Raw genomic sequence first — 14,499 nt, forward strand, 5'->3', positions numbered from 1 at the left:
AAGGAGTATCCGTAATAAGATGGATGAATTAACTGTGCAATTAGATGTTAACAGATATCATGTGATTGGGATTACAGAGACGTGGCTCCAGGATAATCAGGGCTGGGAACTCAACATCAAAGGGTATTCAACATTCAGGAAGGATAGAATAAAAAGGAAAGGAGGTGGGGTAGCATTGCTAGTTAAAGGGGAGATTAATACAATAGTTAGGAAGGACATGAGCTTGGATGATGTGGAATCTATATGGGTAGAGCTGCAGAACACCAAAGGGCAAAAAACATTAGTGGGAATTGTGTTCAGACCTCCAAACAGTAGTAGTGATGTTGGGGAGGGCATCAAACAGGAAATTAGGGGTGCATGCAATAAAAGTGCAGCAGTTATCATGGGTGACTTTAATATGCATATAGATTGGGCTAACCAAACTAGAAATAATACGGTGGAGGAGGATTTCCTGGAGTGCATAAGGGATGGTTTTCGAGACCAATATGTTGAGGTGCCAACTAGGGGGGAAGTCATCTTAGACTGGGTGTTGTGTAATGAGAGAGGATTAATTAGCAATCTTGTTGTGCGAGGCCCCTTGGGGAAGAGTGACCATAATATGGTGGAATTCTACATTAGGATGGAGAATGAAACAGTTAATTCAGACACCATGGTCCAGAACTTAAAGAAGGGTAACTTTGAAGGTATGAGGCATGAATTGACTAGGATAGATTGGCAAATGATACTTAAGGGGTTGAACAAGGGGATGGGCAATGGCAACATTTAGAGACCACATGGATGAACTACAACAATTGTACATCCCTGTCTGGCACAAAAATAAAGAAGGGAAGGTGGCTCAACCGTGGCTATCAAGGGAAATCAGGGATAGTATTAAAGCCAAGGAAGTGGCATACAAATTGGCCAGAAATAGCAGCGAACCCGGGGACTGGGAGAAATTTAGAACTCAGCAGAGGAGGACAAAGGGTTTGATTAGGACAGGGAAAATAGAGTATGAGAGGAAGCTTGCAGGGAACATTAAAACGGACTGCAAAAGCTTCTATAGATATGTAAAGAGAAAAGGTTAATAAAGACAAACGTAGGTCCCCTGCAGTCAGAATCAGGGGAAGTCATAACAGGGAACAAAGAAATGGCAGACCAATTGAACAAGTACTTTGGTTCTGTATTCACTAAGGAGGACACAAACAACCTTCCGGATATAAAAGGGGTCAGAGGTCTAGTAAGAAGGAGGAACTGAGGGAAATCCTTATTAGTTTGGAAATTGTGTTGGGGAAATTGATGGGATTGAAGGCCGATAAATCCCCATGGTCTGATGGTCTGCATCCCAGAGTACTTAGGGAGGTGGCCTTGGAAATAGCGGATGCATTGACAGTTATTTTCCAACATTCCATAGACTCTGGATCAGTTCCTATGGAGTGGAGCGTAGCCAATGTAACCCCACTTTTTAAAAAATGAGGGAGAGAGAAAACAGGGAATTATAGACCGGTCACAGCCTGACCTCAGTAGTGGGTAAAATGATGGAATCAATTATTAAGGATGTCATAGCAGCGCATTTGGAAAGAGGTGACATGATAGGTCCAGGTCAGCATGGATTTGTGAAAGGGAAATCATGCTTGACAAATCTTCTGGAATTTTTTGAGGATGTTTCCAGTAGAGTGGACAAGGGAGAGCCAGTTGATGTGGTGTATTTGGACTTTCAGAAGGCTTTCGACAAGGTCCCACACAAGAGATTAATGTGCAAAGTTAAAGCACATGGGATTGGGGGTAGTGTGCTGACGTGGATTGAGAACTGGTTGGCAGACAGGAAGCAAAGAGTAGGAGTAAATGGGGACTTTTCAGAATGGCAGGCAGTAACTAGTGGGGTACCACAAGGTTCTGTGCTGGAACCCCAGCTGTTTACATTGTACATTAATGATTTAGACGAGGGGATTAAATGTAGTATCTCCAAATTTGCGGATGACACTAAGTTGGGTGGCAGTGTGAGCTGCGAGGAGGATGCTATGAGGCTGCAGAGTGACTTGGATAGGTTAGGTGAGTGAGCAAATGCATGGCAGATGAAGTATAATGTGGATAAATGTGCGGTTATCCACTTTGGTGGTAAAAACAGAGAGACAGACTATTATCTGAATGGTGACAGATTGGGAAAAGGAGAGGTGCAATGAGACCTGGGTGTCATGGTACATCAGTCATTGAAGGTAAAGCAAGCAGTTAAGAAAGCAAATGGCATGTTGGCCTTCATAGCAAGGGGATTTGACTACAGGGGCAGGGAGGTGTTACTACAGTTGTACAGGGCCTTGGTGAGGCCACACCTGGAGTATTGAGTGCTAAAGTTTCTATGATAATGAGGGGGCAGAGGTCCAATCTTACATACGCCTCAGGCCTATCCATTCAAGCGCCCCCTGCGGGCCTGTTTTTGATTTCGCTTAGATTTCTAGGCCATTATCTTTTCCTACAAATTGCGGGAAACATAGAAACATAGAAAGTAGGTGCAGGAGTAGGCCATTTGTCCCTTCGAGCCTGCACCACCATTCAATATGATCATGGCTGATAATGCAACTTTAGTACCCCATTCCTGCTTTCTCTTCATACCCCTTGATCGCTTTAGCCATAAGGGCCACATCTAACTCCCTTTTGAATACATCTTGCGAACTGGCCTCAACAACTTTCTGTGGTAGAGAATTCCACATGCTCACAACTCTGGGTGAAGAAGTTTCTCCTCATCTCAGTCCTAAATGGCTTACCCCTTATCCTTAGACTGTGACCCCTGGTTCTGGACTTCCCCAACATCGGGAACATTCTTCCTGCATCTAACCTGTCCAATCCAGTCAGAATTTTGTGTGTTTCTATGAGATCCCCTCTCATTCTTCTAAATTGCAGTGAATATAAGCCTAGTCGATCCAGTGTTTCTTCATATATCAGTCCTGCCATTCCGGGAATCAGTCCGGTGAACCTTCGCTGCACTCCTTCAATAGCAAGAATATCCTTCCTCAGATTAGGAGACCAAAACTGCGCACAATACTCAAGGTGTGGTCTCACCAAGGCCCTGTACAACTGCAGTAAGACCTCCCTGCTCTGATACTCAAATCCTCTAGCTATGAAGACCAGCATGCCATTTGCTTTCTTTACTGCCTGCTGTACCTGCATGCCCATCTTCAATGACTGATGTACATTGACACCCAGGTCTCCTTGCACCTCCCCTTTTACTAATCTGTCACCATTCAGATAATCTGTCTTCCTGTTTTTGCCACATTATACTGCATCTGCCATGCATTTGCCCATTCAACAAACCTATCCAAGTCCTCCTGCAGCTCGCACTACCACCCAGCTTAAGGTCATCTGCAAACTTGGAGATATTACATTCAATTCCTTCGTCTAAATCATTAATGTATATTGTAAATAGCTGGGGTCCCAACACTGAACGCTGCTAGTCCACTCGTCACTGACTGCCATTCTGAAAAGGACCCTTTTATTCCCACTCTTTGCTTCCTGTCTGCCAACCAGTTCTCCATCCACGTCAATACATTACCCCCAATACCATATGCCTTAATTTTTCACATTAATCTCGTCAAAAGCCTTTTGAAAGTCCAAATACACCACATCCACTGGTTCTCCCTTATCCACTCTACTTGTTACATCTTCAAAAAACTCTAGATTCATCAAGCATGATTTTCCTTTCATAAATCCATGCTGACTTGGACCAATCCTGTCACTGCTTTCCAAATGCGCTACTATTACATCTTTAAGAATTGATTCCAACATTTTCCCCACTACCAATGTCATGCTAACCGGTCTGTAATTCCCTGTTTTCTCTCTCCCTCCTTTTTTTAAAAAAGTGGGGTTACATTAGCTACCCTTCAATCCATAGGAACTGAACCAGAGTCCATGGAATGCTGGAAAATGACCAACATTGCATCTACTATTTCTCGGGCCACTTCCTTATATACTCTGGGATGCAGACTATCATGCCCTGGGGATTTATCGGCCTTCAGTCCCTTCAATTTCCCGAACACCATTTCCTGACTAATAAGGATTTCCCTCAGTTCCCCCTTCTCGCTAGACCCTCGGTCCCCTAGTATTTTTGGGAAGTTATTCGTGTCTTCCTTCATGAAGACAGAACCAAAGTATTTGTTCAATTGGTCTGCCATTATCTTGTGTCCCATTATGAATTCCCCTGATTCTGCCTGCAAGGGACTTACATTAGTCTTCACTAATCTTTTTCTCTTCACATATCTATAGAAGCTTTTGCAGTCAGGTTTTATGTTCCCTGCAAACTTACTCTCATACTCTATTTTCCCCCTCCTAATTAAACCCTTAGTCCTCCTCTGTTGAATTCTAAATTTCTCCCAATCCTCAGGTTTGCTGTTTTTTCTGACCAATTTCTATGCCAAATTATTTCTGAACAGTTTTCACCCGTTATTTCTTCCCCTCAGTAACTGTAATTACTCATCATCATCATCATAGGGGTCCCTCGTATCAAGGATGACATGCTTCCACGCCAAAAAGGGATGAGTTCACAGGTGTTTCAATGAAGGACCTAATATTCCAGGTCCCGAACTGCATCCTGAAGGGTGGAAGAAGCCTGTGCGTGTATTTTTTTTAACGTGTGGTGATCGTTGCACACCAGCCACCATACGGGCTTGACAGAGCTAGGTCTTGGTCCAGTGGCAAGGGTTAACCAAGATGACTGGAAACCAACTCTGCTGCACAGACCCAGTGCGCACACATATCGCAATGTGGGCTGGCCCGTGCTGCCCCTGGGCCCCGAACTCGCGTCTCTCCTGGGCCCCGATTCATTAAGATATACACAGGCTGGATATAGTCATTCTTTTCAGCTCCCTAGAATAATACAGCACAGATGGAGGCCATTCACCCTATCAAATCTGCGCTTGCTCTTTCAAACAGTAATCCAGTTAGTCCCACTCTTTCCCCATATCACTGCAATTCATAGCGAGGGGCGAGGCCATGGAGGAATTTGAAAAGAAGGATGAGAATTTTGAAATTGAGACGTTGCTTAACCGGAGCCAATGTAGGTCAGCGAGCACAGGGGTGATGGGTGAGCGGGACTCGGTGTGAGTTAGCAAACAGGGCAGCGAGCACAGGGGGTGATGGGTGAGCGTGACTTGGGGCAAGTTAGGACAAGGGGCAGCTGAGTTTTGGATGAGCTGAAGTTTACTTAGGGTGGAAGGTGAGAAGGTGGCCAGGAGAGTGTTGGAATAGTCGAGTTTAGAGGTAACAGAGGCATGGATAGGATTTCACCAGAAGATGGGCTGAGGCAGCAGGGGAGTCAGGCGATGTTAGAGGTGGAAATAAGCGGTCTGGGTGATGGGAGCGGATACGGGCGCGGAAGCTCAGCTCGGGGTCAAATACGACACCCAGGAAGCGAACGGTCTGGTTCAGCCTCAGACAGATGTCAGACAGACCTCCCTGGAATCTACAGAATCGTCAGTGAACACGATGGTATCCTTCAGAGTATCTTGGCGGAAAACCTCACGAAATCACAATAATTGTGACATTAATCCTTTTTAGTGCCAGTTGGAGTAGGCATTGCACTCGATGCAAGGACTCCTGCTTACACTGCAGGGTTACGAAGATACGGTCAGAGGAATGAGATAAGGCCAGCAGCCATCACCTCTCATTCTTCTGAACTCCAATGAGTTTTGGCCCAACCTACTCAATCTATCTTCATAAGTCAACCCCCTCATCTCCGGAATCAACCGAGTGAACCTTCTCTGAACAGCCTCCAATGCAAGTATATCCCTCCTTAAATAAGGAGACCAAAACTGTACGCAGTATTCCAGGTGTGGCCTCACCAACACCCTGTACAGTTGTAGCAGGACCCCTCCACTTCTCTCCCCCACCCCACCCCCCCGCAATAAAGGCCAACATTCCATCTGCTCCCCTCCCCCGATCACCTGCTGTAGCCGCATACCAACCCTTAATTACTAATGTCCAATATAAGGGTTTAAAAAAAATGAAATTACATATTGCACAACAATATTGTTACATTTATCCACTGTATTGTTTCTTCTGTCTTTTAATATCTCCATTAAAGGTGGCCTCAGCCATTCCCATAGGGCTGGGCTTGGACTTGATATTTTTCACCGGGCCTGACACTTTAACTGAATTTGGATTGTGCAATCTGGACATGTTCAATGTACTCAATTTCTAGGATACATCAATACTGTTCAGTCAACTGAATTGAAATTTTTTCTTTAGTTTCCAGCAATTTCTGATCAGCTGCTTTTCAAAATTATTTGAAACTAGCTGGAGGATAAATTTCAAAAGCATTAATCAAGCAAAGTTTATACTGAGTGCATTTTTCTAAACAAAGTTAGCATTTTTTTTTAAACTACATGTGCAAGACTGAGGTGGGAGAGAAAGAGAAACTATTTATGCACCTAGGGTAGCTTTTGTTTTATATTCCATACATTTCTTAAAGCACCTTAAGCTGAGGGAGTGCCTTTCCTCATTATAATTTGAGGGTTTTTTTGAAAGTTAAATTTCAAAACAAAAATCTTTGCCACCTGTGTTGACAGTTAGAAAATGTAAACATTTTAATTGTTAACAGCTGTTGGGTACAGAGACACATACATGTGCAATGTCTTTCCTCATCTAAATTTGAGTTTTTATTCCAAATTTAAAAAACGAGATGAATCTTGAAAGCTCTAAACATCACTTGAGTTTTGTTAACCTTCCATCCACTACCCCATCATTCCCAGATGCTCCTTCAACGGGGTGGTGAGACATAAGCGGCCCAGACACCATTAAACCGATTGCCTTCACTTTTTACCTTTCCCTACTGGTCCTTTTTTTCCTGAATAATGCTTTGTTTGATTTGAAAAACAAAATTACTTTTTACTCTTTTAAAATCAAATTAGGATGCATAAAAACACTGCCTGTTCCTCGCTCTATCTGTATTTTTCTCTATCTCACAGGTGTCATCAATTAGAATGTTTACATTATCTAACTACCAATTAAGTACAGGTGAGATAATTAGTGACTTTGTTTTCTGCAAATTTGAAATAAAACTCATCATAAGTTTTACCTGATTAAAGCTTTTGAAATTTGTCTCCATTCCGGTACATCTTGCCTATTATCTTGTTTTGTTTACTAGGCTTCAAAGAACGTGACAAATTAAAAATTAGTAAATAAATAAAAGGAGTAAGTATTAATAATGGAGGCCACTGATTTAAATTTTTCACAGAAATATGGAGACTATCTGAGAATACAAACAATCCCCAAAACATTAACAAAAATCTCAGAATAAAAATGCAATTTCACTTATTCAGTTCTGTAAAGGCATCATGTGTTGGTTGCATGGCATAACATTTATTTATAAAATAGTGCATCCTCCAACTCATCATTTACAATGCCATATTATATCTGCTAGTAGTTATTTCTATATAAAAGAGGCTGCACTCCAGGACATAGTCAACGGATTTACTGAGGCATACGAATGCATGGGCCTTACCCTAAACATCCGTAAGACAAAGGTCCTCCACCAGCCTTGTCCTCACAGCACAGCACTGCCCCCCAATCATCAAGATCCACGGTGCGGCCCTGGACACCGTGGACCACTTCCCACATCTCGGGAGCCTCCTATCAACAAGAGCAGGCATTGACGACGAGATCCAACACCGCCTCCAGTGCACCAGTGCAGCCTTCGGCCGCTTGAAGAAAAGAGTGTTTGAAAACCAGGCCCTCAAAACTGCCAGCAAGCTCATGGACTACAGAGCTGCAGTAATACCTGCCCTCCTGTATGGCTCAGATACATGGACCATGTACAGTAGACACCTCGAGCTGCTGGAGAAATATCACCAACGATGTCTCCGCAAGATCCTACAAATCCCCTTGGAGGACATGCGCACCAACAGCAGCGTCCTCATTCAGGCTAACATCCCCAGCATTGAAGCACTGACCAGACTCGATCAGCTCTGCTGGGCAGGCCACATAGTCCGCATGCCAGATACGAGGCTCCCAAAGCAAGTGCTCTACTCGGAGCTCCTTCACGACAAACGAGCGGAAACGCTACGAGGACACCGTCAAAGCCTCCCTGATAAAGTGCGATATCCCCACTGACACCTGGGAGTCCCTGGCCCAAGACCACCCTAAATGGAGGAAGTGCATCCGAGAGGGCGCTGAGCACTTCGAGTCTCAACGCCAAGAGCATGCAGAAATCAAGCGCAGACAGCAGAAAGAGCGTGCAGCAAACCAGTCCCACCCATCCCTTCCCTCAATGACTATCTGTCCCACCTGTGACAGAGTCTGTGGCTCTCATATTGGTCTATTCAGCCACCAAAGAACTCACTTCAGGAATGGAAGCAAGTCTTCTTTGATTCCGAGGGACTGCCTATAATGATGATGATGATAATGATAATATAGTAAAAATATTGCGAATAGTAAATATTTTGTTTGTCACACTTATTTGCAGTGTCACGATGTTGTAATATCTGAATATCATAACTATCACAATGGAGGTAAACACCTCGGACAAGAGGGAAATACACGGTACTGCTTGACTTATTATTTATGGGAGTTTGCATTTTTTTTTGAATGTGGAGGGTCTTTTGTGTATAGTGAAGAATCTTGCTTTGTTGTGCATGGGCTTGGATTTTTGCATAAGGAGGTACAGGTACCACGTCTGAAATCCGGAATCCTCGGGACCAAATCCATGCCCTTTTTTGGGGGTTTTCCGGATTTCAGACAAGAAAATCAATAGTCTAAAATCCGGAATCCTTAGGATTGAATCCGTGCCGGATTTGGGGTTTTGCCGGATTTCGGACCTCACCATCCGTCGCTCCTCGCCGAAATGTCCGGTTTTCGGACAATTCCGGTTTTTGGAATTCCAGATTCGGGACGTTGCACCTGTATTTGGATTTATTATGCATCAGGCCTCACATTTCTGGATAATTATGTGGCCCACTTATTGGTTTGGATACATTTATGCAGCCCTCAGCTCCAAAAGGTTGGACATCCTTAAAGAGTACCTGCCAGAGGTGCAGGAGTTACCAATTTAGGTTTGTGCCATTTTAAACAATTACTCAGCTTTTCTACTACCACTACAACATTCCTTTTAATGGAAAGCTGCAGGCTTTTAAGAGCTGCTGATTCAAGATATTTTTACCCTCCAGCCAACTACGCTACAGACCAAGAACTTTGGGCACGTATTTCCACGTGCTGGGAGCCAGTTAAATTTGGAAACGACATTACCACAAAGCTTGGCCAAGGCAGCCTACTGAGCTGCAACAGCAGGCGCACCTCATCATAAGACCAGCTCAGTCATGCTTTTCTCTTTTAGGAGCTGAAGTATGTTCCTTTACCCGTCAATACAGTGCACTGTGAAAGAATTGCTTCAATTTGTTGGCAAAAATACTATATTTTCTTTTTGCCAACTGCAATATGCACAAAAAGGAGTCATATGCATGTAAACTGTTCCATCCCAAATAGAACTCAGGAAAACACCAGGGCACTGCAACCTTAAGAGCAATATATTTCAATAAAACCGTGACAAATCTATTATCTAGACACACAATAATTCACAGCACATCAGTTCACAAGGCTATGACATTTTTTTCCCATTCTGACTTACATTTAGTTACAGTGCATTTTTCTTTAAATAAGCCTTATTTGATCCTTAACAACATTAATGTAAGGTATAAATTAGAATAGATTTATATCAGATTTTAATATTGTGTTCAAGAAACAATTACACCAACTTGTATTTGTAGAAGGATATATTGCACTCACCACGGTGGATAGATGTGAACAGTATCTCCTGCACTGATCCCGAGGTGGGATGCTGTTTCTCTTGTGAATAAAACCTGAAGTGGGGTGTTGCTGGAGCAGTCATCATTGTCAACAGCTTGCTCAGTCCAGGTTTCCAGCAATGGCTGACACAAAGTTACAAACACTGAACATTCTTCATGCAAATTCAAGACTTTCACCGTCAAAATGCCAACTTTCCCACCTGTAATAGGAGAGATGGGAATACTCTTATTATACTGCTTTTAGGAATTAAACTTTAGACTTGTCAATGGGAACAGTCTGCAAGTTTCCGCTTTTTTTGAATATTTTATCGCCTTCTTCATCTGCCTGACCTAGTGCTTCTGCTGCAGAGGGGGTCTTACACAAACGGTTCTTAGACTGACACCAATGTCTCATGCAGCCACTCACCTGGAGGCACCAGGGACTACGACCTGCAATTCTGATTTACTTTTTCTCTCCCCACAACTGAGATATGAACTGAGTAGAACATGATTTGACTCTGAAATAAAACTAGAAAATGTTGGCAACACACAGTGAGTCAATCAGCATCTGAGAAAAAAAGATAGGTTGATTTTTTTAGATGGGATCAGAACAAGAATAGGCTAATCGCTATTGATATTTCAACTGAAACCAAAAAACGAATAAAAATCTACAACACTTGCTTCCCAATAGCTCGGTAGTATAGGCTAGACGTTTTCATGTTTGGCCAACTCAATGGCCAATATTTTATCCCAGATAGGGCAGTGCAGGCACTACATCTAGCCTCAGCATCCTTAGACTAGGAAGGAACAATATCTGCCAGGGTTCTTCCTTCTAATCACAAGCCAATGATCCTTCATTTATGATCATCATCTTAAGGGCAGGATTGGGTTCAGCTGCAATGGCTCTGCAGTTGAATAACCTGCCAGCGTTCACTATTTAAGCATACACATGAAGAATAGTCATTAGAAACAGGAGTAGGCCGTTTAGCCTATTCGGCAATTCAATGAGATCATGGCTGATCTGTAATCTAACACCATATACCCGCCTTTGTCTCTTATCCCGTAATAACTTTCATGAACAGAAATCTATCAATTTCAGGTTTAAAATTAAGTGACCCAGCATCAACTGCCATTTGCAGAAGAGAGTTCCAAACTTCTACTATCCTTTGCTTGTAGAAGCGTTTCCCAACTTTACTCCTGAAAGACCTGGATCTAATTTTTAGACTATGTCCTCAAGTCCTCGATTCCCCAACCAGCGAAAATAGTTTTGCTCTATCTATCCTATCTGTTCCCCTTAATAGCTTGAAAACGTTGATCAAATCATCCCTTAACCTTCTAAATTCCAAGGAATATAACCCTAGTTTGTGTAATCTCTTCTCATAATTTAAAGCTTAGAGTCCAGGTATCATTCTGGTAAATCTACGCTGCGCTACATCCAAGGCCAATATAATCCTTTCGAAGGTGTGCTGCCCAGAACTAAACACACCATCCCGGCTGTCGTGCTGAAGACTTATGCGCCAGAACTAGCTGTGTCTCTAACCAAGCTGTTCCAGTATAGCTACAACACTGGCATCTACCAGACAATATGGAAAACTGCCCAGATACGTCCTGTCTATAAAAAGGACAAATCCAATACGGCCAATTATCGCTCCATCAGTCCACTCTCAATCATCAGCAAAGTGACGGAAGGAGTCATCGACAGTGCTATCAAGCGGCATTTACTCGCCAATAAACTTCTCTGATGCTCAGTTTGGGTTCCAGTTTGGCTCCAGACCTCATCACAGCCTTGGTCCAAACATGGACAAAGGCGAGATGAGAGTGACTGCCCTTGACATTAAGGCAACATATGAATGAGTGTGGCATCAAGGAGCCCAATAAAATTGAAGTCAATGGGAATCGGGGGGAAAACTCTCCACTGGCTGGAGCCATACCTAGCACAAAGGAAGATGGCTGTGGTTGTTGGAGGTCAATCATCTCAGCCCCAAGACATCACTGCAGGAGGTCCTCAGGGCAGTGTCCTAGGCACAACCATCATAAGCTGCTTCATCAATGGCCTTCCCTCCATCATAAGGTCAGAAGTGAGAGTGTTTGCTGATGATTTCAGTATTCAGTGCCATTCGCAACTTCTCAGATAATGATGCCGTCTGGACAACATTCAGGTGTGGGCTAATAAGTGGCAAGTAACATTCGCCACACAAGTGCCAGGCAAAGACCATCTCCAACAAGAGATAGTCTAAACACTTTCCCTTAACATTCAATTATATTATCATCGGCGAACCCACCACCATCAACATCCTGGGGGGGTGGTCACTATTGACCAGAAACAAAATTGGACCAACCACATGAATACTGTGGCTACAAAAGCAGGTCAGAGGCTGGGTATTCTGCAGCGCGTTACCCATCTCTTTACTCGCCAAAGCCTTTCCACCATCTACAAGGCCACAAGTCAGGAGTGTGATGGAATACTCTCCACTTGCCTGGATGAATGCAGCTCCAACAACACTCAACAAGCTCGACACCATCCAGGACAAAGCAGCCCACTTGATTCATCATCACCCATCATAGGCAGTCCCTCGGAATCGAGGAAGATTTGCTTCCACTCCCAAAGTGAGTTCTTTGATGGCTGAACAGTCCGATGCGAGAGCCACAGACCCTGTCACAGGTGGGACAGACATTCGTCGAGGGAAGGGGTGGGTGCGGCTGGTTTGCCGCGTGCTCCTTCCGCTGCCTGCGCTTGGCCCCTTCACGTTCTTTGCGTTCAGACGCAAAGAGCTCAATGCCCTCTCGGATGCATTTTCTCCACCTCGGGCGGTCTTCGGCCAGGGTCTCCCAGGTGTCAGTGGTGATGTCGCACTTTACCAGGGAGGCTTTGAGGGTGTCCTTATAACATTTCCGCTGTCCTCCTTTGGCTCGTTTACCATGAAGGAGATCCGCAAAAAGCATTTGCTTCGGGAGTTTCGTATCTGGCATGCGAACTATGTGGCCTGCCCAGCGAAGCTGATCGAGTGTGGTCAGTGCTTCAATACTGGGGATGTTAGCCTGGTCGAGGACACTGATGTTAGTGCGCCTGTCCTCCCAGGGGATTTGCAGGATCTTGCGGAGACATCATTGGTGATATACCTCCAGCGACTTGAGGTGTCTTCTATACATCGTCCATGCTTCGGATCCATACAGGAGGGCGGGTATTACTACAGCCCTGTAGACCATGAGCTTGGTGGTAGATTTGAGGGCCTGGTCTTCGAAAACTCTTTTCCTCAGGTGGCTGAAGGCTGCACTGGCACACTGGAGGCAATGTTGTATCTCCACATCAATGTCTTTTTTGATAAAAGGCTCCCGAGATATGGGAAATGGTCCAAGTTGTCCAGGGCCGCGCCGTGAATCTTGATGATTGGAGGGCAGTGCTGTACGGCAAGGACAGGCTGGTGGAGGACCTTTGTCTTACGGATGTTAAGCGTAAGGCCCATGCTTTCATATGCCTGTGAACACATTGACTATATCCTGGAGTTCAGCCTCTGAATCTTCACAGACACAGGCATCGTCCACATACTGCAGCTCAACGACAGAGGTTGGGATGATCTTGGACCTAGCCTGGAGGCGGCGTAGGTTAAACAGCTTCCCACTGGTTCTGTAGTTTAGTTCCACTCCAGCAGGGAACTTGTTGATTGTGAGGTGGAGCATGATGGCGAGGAAGATTGAGAAGAGAGTTGGAGCGATGACGCAGCCCTGTTTGACCTCGGACCGGATGTGAATTGGGTCTGTAATGGATCCGTTGGTAAGGATCACAGCCTGCATGTCATCGTGAAGCAGGCGAAGGATGTTGACAAACTTTTGGGGGCATCCGAAATGGAGGAGGACGCTCCATAGACCCTCACGGTTGAGAGTGTCAAAGGCCTTTGTAAGATCGAAAAAGGGCTGGTGCTGCACCCTGCATTTTTTCTGCAGCTGTCACGCTGCAAAGATCATGCCTGTTGTGCCCCATAGGGGACGAAATCCACACTGTGATTCCAGGAGGAGCTGCTCGGCCACAGGGAGAAATCGATTGAGGAGAACTCGAGTGACAACTTTCCCAGTGGCTGATAGCAGGGAGATTCCCCTGTAGTTGTCACAGTCAGACTTGTCCCCTTCTTTAAAAATGGCATGATCACTGCATCTCTGACATCCCCCGGCATGCTTTCCTCCCTCCAGATGAAAGAGATGAGGTCATGTATCCGTGCCAACAGTGCCTCTCCGCCATACTTTAGCGCCTCAGCAGGGATTCCATCCGCACCCGTAGCCTTGTTATTCTTCAACTGTTTTATGGCTTTGCCTACCTCGTGCAGCGTTGGAGTTTCACTGAGTTGGTGCCGAGTGGCATGCTGCAGGATGGAGTCGACAACACTCGAGTCAAAGGCAGAGTCTCGATTGAGGAGATCTTCAAAGTGTTCCTTCCATCAGGCCCTGACAGTCTCGGTGTCCTTGATGAATGTTTCCCCGTTCTTGGCCAGGAGTGGGGTGGGGCCTTGGGAGTTTGGACCGCAGGTGGCCTTGACTGCAGTGAAGAATCCTCGCATATCGTGGCTGTCGGCCAGTTGTTGTATCTCCTGTGCTTTTTCCATCCACCACCTGTTCTTTAGGTCCCAGGTTTTTTATTGGACCTGGGCCTTGAGCAGTCTGTAATGTTGTTTTGCAGCTCCCGAATTGGGTTGTTGCTTGAGGCTCAGAAATGCTTTGCGCTTGCGATCTATTAGTTCTTCGATCTCCTGATCATTTTCATCAA

At 44.8% G+C, this 14,499-nt stretch overlaps 1 protein-coding gene and 1 long non-coding RNA gene across 2 annotated transcripts in view; one reads left to right on the forward strand and one right to left on the reverse strand.

Annotated features, from left to right (window-relative positions):
• Nucleotides 1-14,499, reverse strand: part of spidr (scaffold protein involved in DNA repair) — a 451,063-nt gene that overhangs the window by 271,388 nt on the left and 165,176 nt on the right. The window contains exon 8 of the mRNA XM_070892572.1: nucleotides 9,745-9,964. Within this exon, the coding sequence (XP_070748673.1) occupies nucleotides 9,745-9,964 (220 nt within the window). The remainder of the gene's footprint in view (nucleotides 1-9,744; nucleotides 9,965-14,499) is intronic.
• The window catches only part of LOC139275304 (uncharacterized), a 162,341-nt gene that overhangs the window by 133,116 nt on the left and 14,726 nt on the right, over nucleotides 1-14,499 (forward strand). The window lies entirely within an intron of this gene.

This window comes from Pristiophorus japonicus, chromosome 1 (assembly GCF_044704955.1).
Source record: "Pristiophorus japonicus isolate sPriJap1 chromosome 1, sPriJap1.hap1, whole genome shotgun sequence".
NCBI classification, from domain to species: domain Eukaryota; kingdom Metazoa; phylum Chordata; class Chondrichthyes; family Pristiophoridae; genus Pristiophorus; species Pristiophorus japonicus.